Source organism: Papio anubis, chromosome 13, assembly GCF_008728515.1.
Source record: "Papio anubis isolate 15944 chromosome 13, Panubis1.0, whole genome shotgun sequence".
Taxonomy (NCBI): Eukaryota; Metazoa; Chordata; class Mammalia; order Primates; family Cercopithecidae; genus Papio; species Papio anubis.
The window spans coordinates 64343292-64362201 of record NC_044988.1 but is presented as its reverse complement, the minus strand read 5'-3'; the positions used below and the strand labels follow the sequence as shown (position 1 = coordinate 64362201).

The 18910-nt window shown below is 43.0% G+C and overlaps 1 protein-coding gene across 7 annotated transcripts in view; it reads left to right on the top strand.

Moving 5' to 3' along the window:
• GNE (glucosamine (UDP-N-acetyl)-2-epimerase/N-acetylmannosamine kinase) overlaps positions 1-18910 on the top strand; it is a 58382-nt gene that overhangs the window by 17765 nt on the left and 21707 nt on the right. For 3 of the 7 annotated variants that reach the window (XM_021927376.2, XM_021927375.2, XM_003911503.5), the window contains exons 2-3: positions 8415-8620; positions 11044-11495. In XM_021927376.2, coding sequence (XP_021783068.1) covers positions 8415-8620; positions 11044-11495 — 658 coding nt within the window. Of the gene's footprint in view, positions 1-367; positions 445-8414; positions 8621-11043; positions 11496-18910 lie in introns of those variants that run through there. The other 4 variants (XM_021927379.2, XM_021927378.2, XM_021927377.2 and 1 more) reach the window with 2 other exon arrangements.

The window sequence follows — 18910 nt, the reverse complement described above, 5'->3', positions numbered from 1 at the left end:
TCTCCTCCCTGCTCTGACTCTACCTTCTGAGTCAGGGCTTCCTTGTATATTTGAGAAGTGTTAATTCTCCGCCTTCCCCCCCAATTTTATTTTTTATTTATTTATTTATTTATTTATTTATTTATTTATTTATGAGATGGAGTCTCGCTATGTTGCCCAGGCTGGAGTGCAGTGGCGCAATTTCGGCTCACTGCAAGCTCCGCCTCCCAGATTCACGCCATTCTCCTGTCTCAGTTTCCCGAGTAGCTGGGACTACAGGCGGCCGCTACCACGCCCGGCTAATTTTTTGTATTTTTAGTAGAGGCGGGGTTTCACCATGTTGGCCAGGATGGTCTTAAACTGACATCAAGTGATCTGCCCATCTCAGCTTCCCAAAGTGCTGGGGTTACAAAGGAGTCAGCCACCGCGCCCAGCCAATGATGAACTATTAAACAGTGATTTGGGGCAAGTAAATTATTTTCTCTGTGCCTCCTGTCTGTAGAATGGGGCTAATAGGAGGGCTGTGAGGATGAAATGAGTTAATACGTGTGAAGAAAGCTATTAGCACAATGTTTGGCACTTCAGAAGCACTCAGCAAATGTTTACTGTTGTTTCCTCTGTTCAGTGACTGCTTGAACCAAGTGTTCATTATTTTCAGTTGATTGCCTTAAAAATACTCTCTTCACAAAGAACTCTTTCCACGGTTGAGTGGGACATTATTTTTCTGGAAAGTGTTAACACCCTTTTGCCAGCATTTATAATGGACAGTCTTGAGTTGAGAGAATGCAGAAAATAGCCTTTAAGAATTGGGTTTCTACGGGGTGCAGTGGCTCACGCCTGTAATCCCAGCACTTTGGGAGGCCAACGCAGGCGGATCACCTGAGGTCAGGAGTTCGAGACCAGCCTGGCCAACATGGTAAAAACCTCATCTCTACTAAAAATACAAAAATTAGCTGGACATGGTGGCGGGCGCCTGTGATCCCAGCTACTCAGGAGGCTGAGACAGGAGAATGGCTTGAACCCAGGCAACGAAGGTTGCAGTGAGCTGAGATTGCACCACTCATTCTAGCCTGGGCGACAGAGTGAGACTCGGTCTCAAAAGAAAAAACAAAAAAAAAGAATTGAGTTACGGTGGTTCATGCCTGTAATCCCAGCACTTTGGGAGGCCAGGCAGCAGATCATCTGAGGTCAGAAGATCGAGACTAGCCTGGCGAACGTGATGAAACCCCGCCTCTACTAAAAATATGAAAAAATTAGCTGGGCATGGTGTCACATGCCTGTAATCCCAGCTACTTGGGAGGCTGAGGCAGGAGAATTGCTTGAACCTGGGAAGCGGAGGTTGCAGTGAGCTGAGATTGTGTCACTGCACTCCAGCCTGGGCAACAGAATGAGACCCTGTCTCAAAAACATAAAACAAAAAAACAAGAATTGGGTTTTTCAGCGATTGCCAGTGAGTTCAAGATGAAGGCAAACTTGTCTGAAAACTATCATCTATCTGTCTATCATCTGTCATCCATCCATCTGTCACCTATTATTTGTTTTTCTGTCTTTCTTTTGGTGGCTCAGATACAATTATAGAATTGAAGAGTGAAATGGATGCAAGTATTCAGTCTCGCCTTCTGACTTTCTGAGCTCTGGGCTGGACAATGCACCTACTTCATAATGTTCATTTAAAAGATTGCTTGTTTTTATTTTTTATTTAAATTTAAATTTTTTTTAAGATAGGGTCTCACTCTGTCACCCAGGCTGGAGTACAGTGGTCCTTTTCCAATTTGTACTATAGTTTCTTTGAGGGAAAAAAAATTATATAGCTGGGGAACACATATGAGAAGACTTTTTGCTATTTAGCCTCTTGTGGCTTTTAATTTAAATTTTTAATTTTTGTGAGGCAAGGCCAAGGCAGGTGACTTGAGGTCAAGAGTTCGAGAACAGCCTGGCCAACATGGTGAAACCCCGTCTCTACTAAAAAAATACAAAAATTAGCCAGGCATGGTGGTGTGCACCTGTAATCCCAGCTACTTGGAAGGCTGAGGCAGGAGAATTGATTGAACCTGGAAGGTAGAGGTTACAGTGAACTGAGATTGCGCCACTGTACTCCCCTGGGTGACAGAGTGAGACTCTGTCTCAAGAAAAAAAAAAAATACTGTGAGGCAAAACAAATCATTCATGGTTTGTCAATTTGTATTTATTTTACAAAGAACAGTAAATGTTCCATCTGGCAGTACTAAAATGCCTAGTACTTACCAATTACTCAAAGGTTATTCTACCTAAACTGGGAGCAAGCTGGCTATATGAATAAACTGAAAAATAGAACAATGTTACCTAAGGCCAGGTTTATAGACAAGTTTGCCTTCATCTTGAACTCACTGGTGATCTGAGAAACCCAGTTCTTTTTTGTTTTTTGTTTTTTTTTGAGACGGAATCTCACTCCTGTCACCCAGGCTGGAGTGCAGAGGCGGGATCTCCGCTCACTGCAACCTCTGCCTCCCGGGTTCAAGCGATTCTCCTGCCTCAGCCTCCTGAGTAGCTGGGATTACAGGCCTGCCACCATGCCCGGCTAAATTTTGTATTTTTAGTAGAGACAGGTGCCCACCACCACACCCACCTAATTTTTTTGTGTTTTTAGTAGAGATGGGGTTTCACCATGTTAGCCAGGCTGGTCTTGAACTCCTGGCCTCAGGTGATCCGCCTGCCTCGGCCTCCCAAAGTGCTGGGATTACAGGCCTAAGCCATTGCGCCCAGCCGAAACCCAATTCTTGACAGCAGCTTTTTGCATTCTCTCAATTCGAGACTGTCCATTGTAAGTACCATTGAAAAGTGATTGCATCCTTACAAAAGGAAATTTACTTGCCCCAGGCTGGATTTAAATTTTAATTTTTTTTAAGATAGGGTCTTGCTCCATCATTCAGGCTGGAGTGCGGTGGCACTATCATAACTCACTATAGCCTCAAACTCCTGGGCTCAAGTGATCTTCCTGTCTCAGCCTCCCAAATAGCTAGGACCACAGGTGTGCACAACCATGCTCAGCTAATTAAAAAAAATTTGTTTGTAGAGACAGGGATCTTACTGTGTTGCCCAGGCTGGTCTTGAACTCCTGATTTCAAGGAGTCCTTGCCTCGGCCTCCCAAAGTGCCGGGATTACAGGCATGAGCCATCATGTCCAGCCAGATTTCTTGTTTTTATTTATATATATATATTTTTGAGACAGAGTCTCACTCTTTTGCCCAGGCTGGAGTGCAGTGGTGTGATCTCGGCTCACTGCAACCTCTGCCTCCTGGGTTCAAGTGATACTTGTGCCTTAGCCTCCCAAGCAGCTGGGATTACTGGCACGCGCTACCACGCCTGGCTTTTTTTTTTTTTTTTTTGAAATGGAGTCTCAATCAGTCTCCCAGGCTGGAATGCAATGGCGCAATCTTGGCTCACTGCAGCCTCCTCCTCCCAAGTTCAAGCAATTCTCCTGCCATAGCCTCCTGAGTGCTGGGATTACAGGTGCACGCCACCACATCCTGCTAAGTTTTGTATTTTTAGTAGAGATGGGGTTTCACCATGTTGGCCAGGCTGGTCTCCAACTCGTGACCTCAGGTGATCCGCCCATCTTGGCCTCCCAGACTGCTGGGGTTACTAAAGGCATGAGCCACTGTGCCCCGCCAAAGTTGAATGTTTTTGCTAAATTTTAGGGCTCTTATAACTCTTAGTATATTTGAAAAGTTGATAGCCAGCAATTTCCAAAACTTTGCCCTTTTAGATTTGATATTTCCAATATCTTTAAACATTCTCATTCTACCATTTAATTGAGTCATAATCAAAAGCATTTTAAAAAGTAAGATTTGTGGCTGGGTGCGGTGGCTCATGCCTGTAATCCTAGCACTTTGGGAGGCAGAGGTGGGTGGATCACGTGAGGTCAGGAGTTTGAGACTGGCCTGGCTAACATAGTGAAACCCCATCTCTACTAAAAACACAAAAAAATTAGGTGGGTGTGGTGGCGGGCACCTGTAATCCCAGCCACTTAGGAAGCTGAGGCACAAGAATCTCTTGAACTGGGGAGGTGGAGGTTGCAGTGAGCCAAGGTCATGGCACTGCACTCCAGCCTGGGCAACAGAGGGAGACTCTATTAAAAAAAAAAAAAAGTAAGATTTGGCCCAACAGTTTGTAGAATATGTTACCAATTTTGTAATATACATCGTGTATGTGTGTGTGTAGTGTATATATGTGTGTGTGTATACACATATATATATTATATATATATCATATATATATTATATATATATATTTTATATATATCATATATATATTTTATATATATATATATATATATTTTTTTTAGATAGAGACTCATTCTGTTGCCCAGGCTGGAGTGCAGTGGCACGATCTTGGCTCACTGCAAGCTCCACTTCATGTGTTCAAGTGATTCTCCTGCCTCAGCCTCTCAAGTAGCTGGGACTACAGGCGTGTGCCACAACACCTGGCTAATTGGTTTTTTTTTTGTATGTTTAGTAGAGATGGGGTTTCACCATGTTGGCCAGGCTGTTCTCTAATTCCTGACCTCACATGATACACCCACCTCAGCCTCCCAAAGTGTTGGGATTACAGGCGTGAGCCATATATTTATTTATATTATCATAGTTTATCCATGGAAGGACAGTTAAGAAACCAGTAACCATTTGCTTCCAGGGAAAATAACTAGCTAGTTGGGGAACACAGATGAAAAGACTTTTTGCGACTTAACCTCTTGTGACTTTTCAGTTTTAAACCATGTGAATATACTACCTAATCAAAAATTGAGTTATTTAAAATAATTTTTTAAAACCTCCCCTTAAAAAGGCATTTTACCTTAATATTATTTTTAAGATTTGATTTCTTTCCTTAAAAAAACTTTTGACTTTTTTAGGTTCTTTAGGTTTCTAGGTAACAATGTTGTATTTTTCACCGTTTATTTATATGGTCAGCTTGCTCTCAGTTTAGGTAGAATAACCTTTGAGTAACCTGGTAAATAAGCATTTTAGTACTGCCAGATGGAACATTTACTGTTCTTTGTAAAATAAATACAAACTGACAAACCATGAATGATTTGTTTTGCCTCACCCAGCAAATTAAATATTACCAACAATTTATTCAGCTCAAATTTGATCACTGGAAGGATTATATACAAGAACACTTAGGACAACCATTTCTGGAAGAATATTTTTGTCTCTTTAAAGATTAGATAGTGTGGCTGGGTGTGGTGGCTCATGCCTGTAATCCCAGCACTTTGGGAGGCCAAGGCAGGCGGATCATGAGATTAGGAGTTCGAGACCAGTCTGGCTAACATGGTGAAACCCCATGTCTACTAAAAATACAAAAAATTAGCCCAGCGTGGTGGCGCATGCCTGTAATCCCAGCTACTCAGGAGGCTGAGGCAGGAGAATTGCTTGAACCCAGGAGGTGGAGGTCGTAGTGAGCTGAGATCGAGCCACTGCACTCCAGCCTGAGTGGCAGAACGAGACTCCTTATAAAAAAAAAAAAAAAAAAAAAAGGCCAGGCGTGGTGGCCGTGGTGGCTCACGCCTGTAATCCCAGCACTTTGGGAGGCCAAGGCGGACGGATCATGAGGTTAGGAGATCGAGACCATCCTGGCTAATACGATGAAACCCTGTCTCTACTAAAAATACAAAAAATTAGCCGGCGTGGTGTTGGGCGCCTGTAGTCCCAGCTCCTCGGGAGGCTGAGGCAGGAGAATGGCGTGAACCCGGGAAGCGGAGCTTGCAGTGGGCAGAGATTGTGCCACTGCACTCCAGCCTGGGCGACAGAGCGAGACTCCGTCTCAAAAAAACAAAACAAAAAAGACCATACAGTGCTTAGGCCTTCTGAATATAACTCTCTTGGTGGAATGCCCGTTTCATTATATTGTAAGTGTTTGTCATTGGGTGAAATTAGCTTTTACTGGGGATTATAAATTCAGAGTGGGCCTAATGATGGGACAGTTTGCATGGTCACAGAATTTTAAGAGAGATGAGGTACCAACAGCAGAGGGCTACTAATGGAATTTCCAGTGAATTTCAGAGTTTACCCTCATCTAAAGGATGGCACCCCTAGAACTGGAATCCTTACTGAAGTGTCTCTGGATTCCTAATTACAGATTCTAAATATTGATACACTTACTGAAACATGAACATTGAGATCAGAGTCCATGAGGTGAAATTTTATGTTGATTTAGAGAAGTTTAACATGTTCCAAGCCTGGCTCAGTGGTGTATGCCTGTAGTTCCAGCTACTTATGAGGCTGAAGGTGGGGGGATTGCTTGAGCCCAGGAGTTCTAGGCTGCAGTGAGCTATGATCTTGCTTGTGAATAGCTACTGCACTCTGGCTTGGGCAACATAGCAAGATCCCGTCTCCAAAAATGTAAAAACTTCTAAAAAATATTCCATAAAACAAATCTCTCATTCCTTGCCCCTGATTTTACTTTTTGAATGGAGGGTATAGCATGGCAGGGAGGGATGAGCGAGCAGTGAAGCTAAGCAATAGTATATCTGTGAATGGGAGGGCCATACGCTCAGAGCAAGGCAGCAACTGAGAAACATGGGGGAGGAGGACCTGAGGTTTGTGTGAAACCTTTCCAGAAAGGATGACACTTAGATTGAGTTTTGAAGGATGAGTAGAAGACCAGGCAAGGGGGAAGGGAAGTTTGAGGAAAAAATAGGTAGCATCTATAAAGGTACAGATATATGGAGATTCACTAGTTGAACTGGAGGCAGTTTGGTATGGCTGGCACTTTGGCACAGAGTAAGTGTAATTTTAGGCAGGGAAGAGATAGTGGGAAAGGAAGATCACTTTGAAAGTTTGTAGGAGGCCGGGCACAGTGGCTCACGCCTGTAATCCCAGCACTTTTAGGAGGCTGAGGCGGGCAGATCACTTGAGGCCAGGAGTTCGAGACCAGCCTGGCCAACATGGCAAAACCCCATCTCTACTAAAAATACAAAAATTAGCTGAGCATGGTGGTGGGTGCCTATAATCCCAGCTACTCGGGAGGCTGAGGCAGGAGAATTGCTAGAATCTGGGAGGCGGAGGTAGCAGTGAGCCAAGCTCGTGCCACTGCACTCCAGCCTGGCGACAGAGTGAGACTTTGTCTCAAAATAAATAAATAAATAAATAAATAAATAAATAAATAAAGTTTATAGGAGGCAGGCAAACCACTTGACAGCGTTACGATCATCCAGACCTAAAATGAGGGACTGGACTAGTGGAAGTCCTTGTAAGGATGAAGAGGAGGAGATAGATTTGAAAGACATTTAGGGGGTGGAATTGACAGCATTTTGGAGATACGGGGTGAAGAACAGAAAAGACAAGGATTTCAAGGCATTTGGATGAATGAAATTGCGTAACTCAGAGAACAATTGAGGAGGAACAGGTTTGGAAAAGAAAATGAGTTCAGTTTGGGACACTGACTTTAAGGTGGTTATAGGACATACAGCAGGAGATATCTGATAGGCATTTGGAGTTGTCAGTTTTGTTGGCACTGGTGTGTAGGTACTAATGAGGGCTTGAAGGTCAGGTTTTTATCTTACTTATCTTTCTCCTGCCCAGCATTAATCACAATACCTTGTATTTAGGGAGTGTATAGTGTGAGAGTGAATAGACTGTGTTCCTTATGAGACGTGATCTTATGAATGTTGGGGCAGTAATTTTCCCTCTCAAGACCTGTGTTTCCCTTTCTATAAAGTGATGGGAGTTGAACTAGATCAGTGGTTCTCAACCACTGATTTTGTGACAACCTGCTATGTTGGGCTCATCTGTGAGTTATGGCAAGTAATTTTTAATAATAAAGAGCTGATATTTGCTCACCTTTTAAACAAGAGCTGATTTATCTCACTCCTTCTTAATGGCATTCCAATGTGTGTTCTTGAGTGTGAGAGGATGGGGTGGTGTTATAGTTAGTCTGCTGGAGTTTCTTTTTTTTCTTTTTTTTTTTTTTTTTGAGACAGAGTCTCGCTCTGTCGCCCAGGCTGGAGTGCAGTGGCATGATCTCAGCTCACCGCAAGCTCCGCCTCCCGGGTTCACGCCATTCTCCTGCCTCAACCTCCAGAGTAGCTGGGACTACAGGCGCCTGCCACCACGCCAGGCTAATTTTTTTTTTTTGTATTTTTAGTAGAGACGGGTTTCACCGTGTTAGCCAGGATAGTCTTGATCTCCTGACCTCGTGATCCACCCGCCTCAGCCTCCCAAAGTGCTGGGATTACAGATGTGAGCCATCACACCCAGCCTTGGAGTTTCTTAACTCTGGATATACCAGTGGGAGAGTCACATAGAAGTGGAGGTGTATAAAAAGATTAAGAATCACTATATTAAATAGTGGTTAAGGACTTGAGACTGAAAATTTCTATTTCTGATTTAGAGAAGTTTAAAGTTTAGTTATATCTAGGAGTTATTCTGATTATAAAGTTTTTATTTTGGCAATTTCAGGAACTCTATTTTAAGAACCTCTCAAAACGAAACAAGCAAATCATGGAGAAGAATGGAAATAACCGAAAGCTGCGGGTTTGTGTTGCTACTTGTAACCGTGCAGATTATTCTAAACTTGCCCCGATCATGTTTGGCATTAAAACTGAACCTGAGTTCTTTGAACTTGATGTTGTGGTACTTGGCTCTCACCTGATAGATGACTATGGGTAAGACGAAAGCATTTTCTTATTCTTCATTGCAACAGTGTGCTAGAAGGAACTTGGGTTTTGTTAGCCAAGCCATATAGGCCCAGCTTCAAATTCCAGTTCTGCTGCTTAGTTTTTATGTGGCCTTAGAGAAGTCACTTAGCATCTCTGAGCCTCAGTTTCCTCATTATAAAATGTAGTGAAAACTTATATTGTAAATTATTGTGAGGAATGGAGATCATGATATAGAGCATCCATCACAATGATGCTGCTTAGTAGATGATTGATAAATGGTAGCTATAAAAATATTACTGTTAGTTACTAGTTGTTACATTCAAAGAAATGCCACTTATAAATACATATTATATGCATATAACAATGTGATTCCATTAATCTGTTTTGTGAGCTCTAATGGCAAGTCTTTAAAACTGGTTTATAGGCCAACAGCATATAAAGTAGTAGATATGGAACAAGATTTTAAAAATCTAAACTGCAAGGTAAAGTAGAGAATTACATTACTGTGACCATTGGCATTTATTTTGGTGACATTAGGTTTGTTATTAATCACAGGCTACATTTAAAAAGTGAAAGTTGGGCCTGGTGTGGTGGCGCACGCCTGTAATCCCAGCACTCTGGGATGCTGAGGTGGGTGGATCACTTGAGGTCAGGAGTTTGAGACCAGCCTGGCCAACATGGTGAAACCCCGTCTCTACTAAAAATACAAAAAAACAAATTAGCCAGTTGTGGTGGCACATGCCTCTAGTCCTAGCTACTTGGGAGGCTGAGGCAGGAGAATCGCTTGAACCCAGGAGGCAGAGGTTGCAGTGAGCCGAGATCACACCACTGCCCTCCAGCCTGGGCAACAAGAGTGAGACTCCATCTCAAAAAAAAAGAAAAAAACAACAGCAACAGCAAAAAAACAAAGGTTGGACAATCTTTGAGAGAACAAGGTGTATTATACACATCTTGATATATATAATAAAAAGGCATTTAGTGCACCCTTGTGGCATGAATACATTAATGCAGTCTCCAAAGAGGGTCACAAATATAGTACTATATCTGAAAGAACCTTGCATTAAAATAAAATTGTCCTTTTCAGACTATTCTTTAAAAACAAGGTAGGAATTTACTATTAGGAAATACTTAAAGAGTAGAGAAGAAACTTAATGGATAGCTCAGGGATCCATAGATTTTTTTTTAATACAAAATGAATTCTGGCTATTTAGGAGCATCCTCTCAGTAGAATAGAAATTTTAGCTAGAACCTGAGATGAAAGTCTGAGTGGGTTCTTTTACTGCTGGGAGAAAGCTTTGACAGGAAGACTAGTGGAAGAGAGGCTCTCAGGGAAATGGTAGTAGGTTTTTTAACTGCCTACCACAGTTACCAAGGGTGGAAAAATAGTTATCTGATGAGACCATTAAATAGGAAATTTGATTAGTACTTAATGAAAATGCATGTTTAAAGTACATTCTAACACAAGAAATTGGCTGCTTCCGGGGAGAAGAATTGGATGATTGGGAGACAAAAGTGAGAGACTTTTCACCGTGAAATGTTTTCTTAAAGAAAAAAGGGCTGTCTGGGCGCGATGGCTCACACCTGTAATCCCATCACTTTGGGAGGCAGAGGTGGGCGGATGACGAGGTCAAGAGATTGAGACCATCCTGGCCATCATCGTGAAACCCTGTCTCTACTAAAAATACAAAAATTAGCTGGGTGTGATGGCACACGCCTGTAGTCCCAGCTACTCAGGAGGCTGAGGCAGGAGAATCGCTTGAACCTGGGAGGTGGACATTGCAGTAAGCCGAGATCGCACCACTGCACCCCAGCCTGGGCGACAGAGCGAGACTGTGTCTCAAAAAAATTTTAAAAAGGGTAAAGAACATTTTCCCCTAAGTGTATATAAAAAGTGCTGACCACTGTTAAAAGTTTAGTCTCTTTCTTCCTAATAAAAAAATTCTCTGGCCAGGTGCAGTGGCTTACGCCTGTAATCCCAGCACTTTGGTAGGCCAAGGTGGGTAGATTACCTGAGGTCAGGAGTTCAAGACCAGCCTGGCCAACATGCCAAAACCCCATCTCTACTAAAAATAGAAAAATTAGCTGGGTGTGGTGGTACATGCCTGTAGTCCCAGCTACTCAAGAGGCTGAGGCAGGAGAATCGCTTGAACCTGGAAGGCAGAGGTTGCAGTGAGCCAAGGTCACGCCACTGCACTCCAGCATGAGTAACAGAGCAAGACTCCATCTCAAAAAAAAAAAAAAAAAAAAAAAAGAATCTTAATCAGGCTGTTTACATTTATGGTCTATGCTTTTTATGTTTGTAAGTTATACTTAAATTTATTTATTTTAATGTTTCTCACTTCAGGGTTGGTGTTAGATTGCTTTTCTTGTATGTTATGGCTCTGTGTTTAAGAACATGTTCTTAAATCTTTATTTCTTCCCGGTTTTAGAAATACATATAGAATGATTGAACAAGATGACTTTGACATTAACACCAGGCTACACACAATTGTGAGGGGAGAAGATGAGGCAGCCATGGTGGAGTCAGTAGGCCTGGCCCTAGTGAAGCTGCCAGATGTCCTTAATCGCCTGAAGCCTGATATCATGATTGTTCATGGAGACAGGTTTGATGCCCTGGCTCTGGCCACATCTGCTGCCTTGATGAACATCCGAATCCTTCACATTGAAGGTGGGGAAGTCAGTGGGACCATTGATGACTCTATTAGACATGCCATAACAAAACTGGCTCATTATCATGTGTGCTGCACCCGCAGTGCAGAGCAGCACCTGATATCCATGTGTGAGGACCATGATCGCATCCTTTTGGCAGGCTGTCCTTCTTACGACAAACTTCTCTCAGCCAAGAACAAAGACTACATGAGCATCATTCGCATGTGGCTAGGTGCGTATCTCAGACTTTAGGCAGTCTACTGGCTGTTTTTGTCAGAAAATGTTCCGTCTATTTCAATCCTTTTGGAAACTATTATGGATAGAATACTCTTAGCAATGAGAAGGCCAAGGTTTTAGTTCATAGACCTTGCCCTGTGGTATGACTTTATCTCTCTAGGTTCACCTTTTCTGTGAAAAGGCTTAGTGGATTGATTTTTAGAAATCTCTGCTATATTTATAGAATGGAATGCTTTAATCCATTAAATATATTAGTTATAAGAACGATCCTAATATGTAAAGGGGGGGAGCTATAAAATTATAAGTATAATATGCCATTTCATTTTATTTATTTAATTTTTTTTTTTTTTTTGAGACGGAGTCTCGCTCTGTCGCCCAGGCTGGAGTGCAGTGGCCGGATCTCAGCAAGCTCCGCCTCCGGGTTCACGCCATTCTCCTGCCTCAGCCTCCCGAGTAGCTGGGACTACAGGTGCCCGCCACCTCGCCCGGCTAGTTTTTTTTTTGTATTTTTTAGTAGAGATGGGGTTTCACCATGTTAGCCAGGATGGTCTCCATCTCCTGACCTTGTGATCCACCCGTCTCGGCCTCCCAAAGTGCTAGGATTACAGGCTTGAGCCACTGCACCCAGCCTTATTTAATTTTTTGAGATGGCGTCTTGCTCTGTTGTCCAGGCTAGAGTGCAGTGGCATGATCTAGGCTCACTCTATCCTCTGCCTCCCGGGTTCAAGTGATGCTCCTGCCTCAGCCTCCCTAGTAACTGGGATTACAAGCGTATGCCACCACAACTGGCTAATTTTTGTATTTTTGTATTTTTAATTTCACCACGTTGACCAGGCTGGTTTCAAACTCCTGACCTCGAGTATCTGCCCACCTTGGCCTCCCAAAGTGCTGGGATTACAGGTGTGAGCCACTGTGCCCAGCCATAATATGCCATTTTAATAAAAATTGTAATAATGGAATGGTTAGGAAGTATGTACACCAAGTCATTTATTATATTTATTTCTGGTGTGGGATTATGGGTGTTTTTATGTTTGATTTTCTGATTTTTTTTTTTTTGAGAGACAGAATCTTGCTCTGTCATCCAGGTTGGAGTGCAGTAGCACAATCTCGGCTCACTGCAACCTCCACCTCCCAGGTTCAAGCGATTCTCCTGCTTCAACCTCCCGAGTGGCTGGGATTACTGACACATGCCACCATGCCTGGGTAATTTCATATTTTTAGTAGAGACGGGGTTTTGCCATGTTGGCCAGGCTGGTCTCGAACTCCTGACCTCAGGTGATCCGCCTACCACAGCCTCCCAAAGTGCTGGGATTACAAGCGTGAGCCACCGCACCTGGCCTGATTTTCTGAATTTTTTTACTACATTGGCAAAATGGTCATTTTTATTTTAAATGCTTTTCTTATAGGATTGTTGAGATTATGAATGTTGGAAGCAGTGTCATAAGTACTTGTTAATGTAAGGGATTATGATGATTATTATCAAAAAGCAAAAGTCATAGTTGTAGCATTAGAGTGTATCTTTGTAAATAAGCCTTATGTTCCAACGTTTTTAATGTTCAGTGCTCTAGCTTCCTAGAAATTATCTTTTGCTAATAAGAGGTAAAAAAAAAAAAAAACAAGTTTACAAACAGAATGTCGGTTGGTTAATTTATAGTAAGAGTACTACCTAGGGGACAAATTAGGACTAATAATCTATTTAGGACCTTTCATTTCTAAGAGGCAGATCTATTGAATTATAAAATTAATGAGCAGAAAATTGATTTGGTTGGGTCAGGTATGGTGGCTCACCTTGTAATCCCAGCACTTTGGGAGGCTGAGGTGGGAGTATTGCTTGAGTCTAGGAGTTACAAGGCCAGCCTGGACAACATAGCAAGACCCTGTCTCTACAAAAAATAAGAAAATTAGCTGGGTGTGGTGGTGCATGCATGTAGTCCTAGTTACTTGGGAGGTTGGGATGGGAGGATCACTTGAGCCTGAGCAGTTGTGGCTATAGTGACCTGTGATTACACTGCTGCACTCTAGCCTGGGTGACAGAGTAAGACCCTGTCTCAAACAAAACAAAACAAAACAAAAAACAGTAACAAACAGAAAGAAAAAGAAAATTGAATAAGCAAAGAGATTTTGTATATTTTTAATCTAGATTACATCACATCAGTAAAGGAATTGGGCTTTCCTGCTATATAACATAAACCATTCTACATATTTCTGTTGTTCAGTCTGGAGTGCAGTGGTGCAGTCTTGTCCTCCTGGGCTCAAGTGATCCTACCATCTCAGCCTCCTGAGTAGCTGGGACTACAGGCATGTGCCACCATGCCCAGTTAATTTTTAAATTTTTTTTGTAGAGATGGGGTCTCACTATTTTGCCCAGGCTGGTCATGAATTCCTGGGCTCAAGCAATCCTCCTGCCTTAGCCTCCCAAACTGCTGGGTTTATAGGCATAAGCCACTGCACCTGGCCCATTCTAAACATTTCTTATCCTTGGACAGATTTGTAGTTATGAAGGGATCATCTAGATAATGCTGGTGGAACAACCTTCTGTCTCTTCAGTCCTTTTTGTATGTTTCCAATGGAACACTCTTGGATTCTGTTCTAATTATACCATTAGTTCCATATGTATTCTGGAAAACTTGTATTACTGAAAAACTTATAATGAATAGAAAATAATAATGTGTCAGATGTGGTAGCACATGCCTATAATCCCAGTACTTTGAGAGGCCAAAGTGGGCAGATCACTTGAGCCTAGGAGTTTGAGAACAGCCTGGGCAATGTGGTGAAACTCTGTCTCTACAAAAAATACAAAAATCAGCCGGGTATGATGGTGTATGCCTGTAGTCCCAGCTACTCTGGAGGCTGAGGTGGGAGGATTACTTGAGTCTGGGAGGTCAAGACTGTAGTCAGCCATGATTGTGCCACTGCACTCCAGCCTCGGTGACAGAATAAGACCCTGTCTCAAAAAAACAAAACACTAGTTTTGGCCGGGTGCAGTGGCTCACGCCTGTGATCTCAGCACTTTGGGAGGCCCAGGCAGGTGGATCACTTGAGGTCAGGAGTTGGAGACCAGCCTGGCCAACATGGTGAAACCCCATTTCTACTAAAAATACAAAAATTAGCCAGGAGCGCTGGCATGTGCTTGTACTCCCAGTTATTTGGGAGGCTGAGGCAGGAGGATTGCTTGACCCCAGGGAGGTTGCAGTGAGCCAAGATTGCACCACTGCACTCCAGCCTGGGTGAAGAAGCGAGACTAGGTCTCAAAAAAAAAAAAAAAAAGCATAAAACCCAGGGCAGACGCGGTGGCTCATGCCTGTAATCCCAGCACTCTGGGAGCCGAGGCGGGTGGATCATGAGGTCAAGATATTGAGACCATCCTGGCCAACATGGTAAAACCCCATCTCTACTAAAAATACAAAAATTAGCTGAGCCTGATGGCGCACGCCTATAGTCCCAGGTACTCGGGAGGCTGAGGCAGAAGAATCACATGAACCCGGGAGGCAGAGGTTGCAGTGAGCCGAGATCGCGCCACTGCACTCCAATCTGGCAACAGAGTGAGACTCCATCTCAAAACAAAACAAAACCCAGCAAATAACCATTAGAAAGCAGAATGTAGCAAAATTGAATTGTACTTGTAGGGCTTAAGGTCCTATTTGGGACAATTTAAGCAGTTCTTTATGAAAAGAAGGACAACAGAATAGCTAAAACTGCATTTTTGTTTGTTTGTTTAAATCTTTAAACCAGTGAAAAAGAAAACTCAAGACAATGAGGCAGAGCCATCTACCACTGGGCAGTAATACATTCTGTATAAAATCTGTGCCTGCTTCTTGATGTGCAACTTCTTTTTTTTTTTTTTTTTTGAGACAGAGTCTTGCTCTGTTGCCAAGACTGGAGCTCTGTCACCTAGGCTGGAGTGCATTAGCACAGTCTCGGCTCACTGCAACCTCTGCCTCCCGGGTTCAAGCAATACTCTTGCCTCAGCCTCCTGAGTAGCTGGGACTACAGGTGCATACCACCACGCCCGGCTAATTTTTGTATTTTTAATAGAGATGAGGCTTAACAATGTTGGCTAGGCTGGTCTCGAACTCCTGACCTCAGGTGATCCACCCCCTTTGGCCCTCCAAACTGCTGGGATTACAGGCGTGAGCCACTGCACCCGACCTTGATGTGGAACTTCTCATGTTATCACTCTGCTTATAAGAAGATAGGGTTGGGTAGGCAGTATATAACATTGCAGCTTTGTAACCAGAATGTTCATGTATTACAATCTTAATTTTAAAATTAGCAAAGTTAAAAAAGCATGTTAAATTCCTAACAATGAAAGGTATATCACAGTAAATATAGGACTTTACAACAGAAAACAAAATGCCTTTATGGAGAGGATTTATGAAAGGGCTGAGGCTGCTGAATTATGGATAGATACAAAGACAGACCGGTGATAATATCAGAAGTGCAGGTGGAGAAGCAGGTGCAAACTTTGTATGAAATGTATTATTGCCAGGGATGAGTTGTTCTGGCTTATTGTCTTGCGTTTTACTTTTCCCTGGTCTAAAAAGACTTCTAGTTTTTGCCACTTTGCCATCCTTCTTTCATAAAGAAACTGCTGCCGGGCACAGTGGCTCGCGCCTGTAATCCCAGCACTTTGGTTGGCCGGGCGCGGTGGCTCAAGCCTGTAATCCCAGCACTTTGAGAGGCCGAGACGGGCGGATCACGAGGTCAGGAGATCGAGACCATCCTGGCTAACACGGTGAAATCCTGTCTCTACTAAAAAAAATAGAAAAAAACTAGCCGGGCGAGGTGGCGGGCGCCTGTAGTCCCAGCTACTCGGGAGGCTGAGGCAGGAGAATGGCGTAAACCTGGGAGGCGGAGCTTGCAGCGAGCTGAGATCCGGCCACTGCACTCCAGCCTGGGCGGCAGAGTGAGACTCCGTCTCAAAAAAAAAAAAAAAAAAAAAATCCCAGCACTTTCGGAGGCTGAGGCGGGCAGATCACGAGGTCAGGAGATCGAGACCATCCTGGCCAACATGGTGAAACCTCGTCTCTACTAAAAAATACAAAAATTAGCTGGCCATGGTGGCACAGGCCTGTAGTCCCAGCTACTCAGGAGGCTGAGGCAGGAGAATTGCTTGAACCCAGGAGGCAGAGGCTGTAGTGAGCCGAGATCGTGCCACTGCACTCCAGCCTGGGCGACAGACTGAGACTCTGTCTCAAAAAACAAACAAAAAGAAAGTAAATGAAACAAAAAGCTGGTTCTTTGAAAAGATAAATAAAACTGTTAGACCATTGGCAAGATTAACCAAGAAAAGAAGGGAGAAAATCCAAATAACCTCACTAAGAAATGAAACAGGAGATACTACAACTGACACCACTGAAATACAAAAGATCATTCAGGGCTACTGTGAACACCTTTACGCACATGAACTAGAAAACCTAGAAGAGGTGAACAAATTCCTGGAAAAATACAACCCTACTAGCTTAAATCAGGAAGAATTAGATACCCTGAACAGATTAGTAACAAGTAGCAAGATGGAAATGGTAATTTAAAAATTGCCAACAAAAAAAATTCCATGACCAGATGCATTCACAGCGGAATTCTACCAGACATTCAAAAAAGAATTGGTACCAATCCTTTTGACACTATTCCACAAGATAGAGGAAGAAGGAACCCTCCCTAATTTATTCTGTGAAGCCCCCATTACCCTAATAGCAAAACCAGGAAAGGACATAACAAAAAAAACTACAGGCTGATATCTTTGATGAACATAGATGCTAAAGTCCTTAACAAAAATACTAGCTAACCAAATCCAACAACGTATCAAAAAGATAATCCATCATGATCAAGTGGGTTTCATACCAGGGATGCAGGGATGGTTTAATGTATACAAGTCAGTAAATGTGATGCACCACATAAACAGAATTAAAAATCACATGATCATTTCAATAGCTGCAGAAAAAGCATTCGACAAAATCTAGCATCTCTTTATGATTAAAACTCTCAGCAAAATTGGCATACAAGGGACATACCTTAATGTAATAAAACCCACAGCCAACATAATACTGAATGGGGAAAGGTTGAAAGTATTCCCTCTGAGAACTGGAACGAGACAAGGATGCCCACTCTCACCACTCCTCTTCAACATAGTACTGGAAGTCCTGGCCAGAGCAATCAGACAAGAGAAGGAAAGGGCATCCAGATCAGTAAAGAGGAAGTCAAACTGTCCCTCTTTGCTGACAATATGATTGTTTACCTTGAAAACCCTAAGGACACCTCCAGAAAGCTCCTAGAACTTATAAAAGAATTCAGCAAAGTTTCCGGATACAAGATTAATGTACACAAATCAGTAGCTCTTCTATACACCAGCAGCGACCAAGCAGAGAATCAAACCAAGAATTCAACCCCTATTACAATAGCTGCAAAATAAAATAAAATAAAATAAAATGCTTAGGAATATACCTAACCAAGGAGTCAGAAGACTTCTACAAGGAAAATTACAAAACACTGCTGAAAGAAATCATAGGCTGGGTGCAGCCTGTAATCCCAGCACTTTTGGGAGGCTGAGGCGGGCGGATCATTTGAGGTCACGAGTTTGAGACCAGCCTGGCGAATGTGGTGAAACCCCGACTCTACTAAAAATACAAAAATTAGCTGGGTGCGGTGGTGTATACCTGTAGTCCCAGCTACTTGGGAGGCCGAGGCAGGAGAATCACTTGAACCTGGAAGGTGGAGGTTGCAGTGAGCTGAGATCACACCATTGTACTCCAGCCTGGGCAACACGAGTGAGACAACATCTCAAAAAAGAAAAGAGAAGAGGGCCGGGCGCGGTGGCTCAAGCCTGTAATCCCAGCACTTTGGGAGGCCGAGATGGGTGGATCACGAGGTCAGGAGATCGAGACCATCCTGGCTAACACTGTGAAACCCCATCTCTACTAAGAAATACAAAAAAACTAGCCGGGTGAGGTGGCGGGTGCCTGTAGTCCCAGCTACTCGGGAGGCTGAGGCAGGAGAATGGCGTAAACCCGGGAGGCGGAGCTTGCAGTGAGCTGAGATCCGGCCACTGCACTCCAGCCTGGGCGACAGAGCCAGACTCCGCCTCAAAAAAAAAAAAAAAAAAAAAAAAAAAAGAAAAGAGAAGAAAGAAATCATAGACAACATGAACAAATGGAAGCACATCCCATGCTCATGGATGGGTAGAGTTGATATTGCAAGAATGACCATACTGCCAAAAGCAATCTACAGATTCAATGCAATCCCCATCAAAATACCACCATTATTCTTCACAGAATTAGAAAAAATAATTCTAAAATTCACATGGAACCAAAAAAGAGCCCTTATAGCCAAAGCAAGACTAAGCAAAAAGAACAAATCTGGAGGCATCACACTACCTGATTTCAAACTATACTATAAGGCCATAGTCACCAAAAC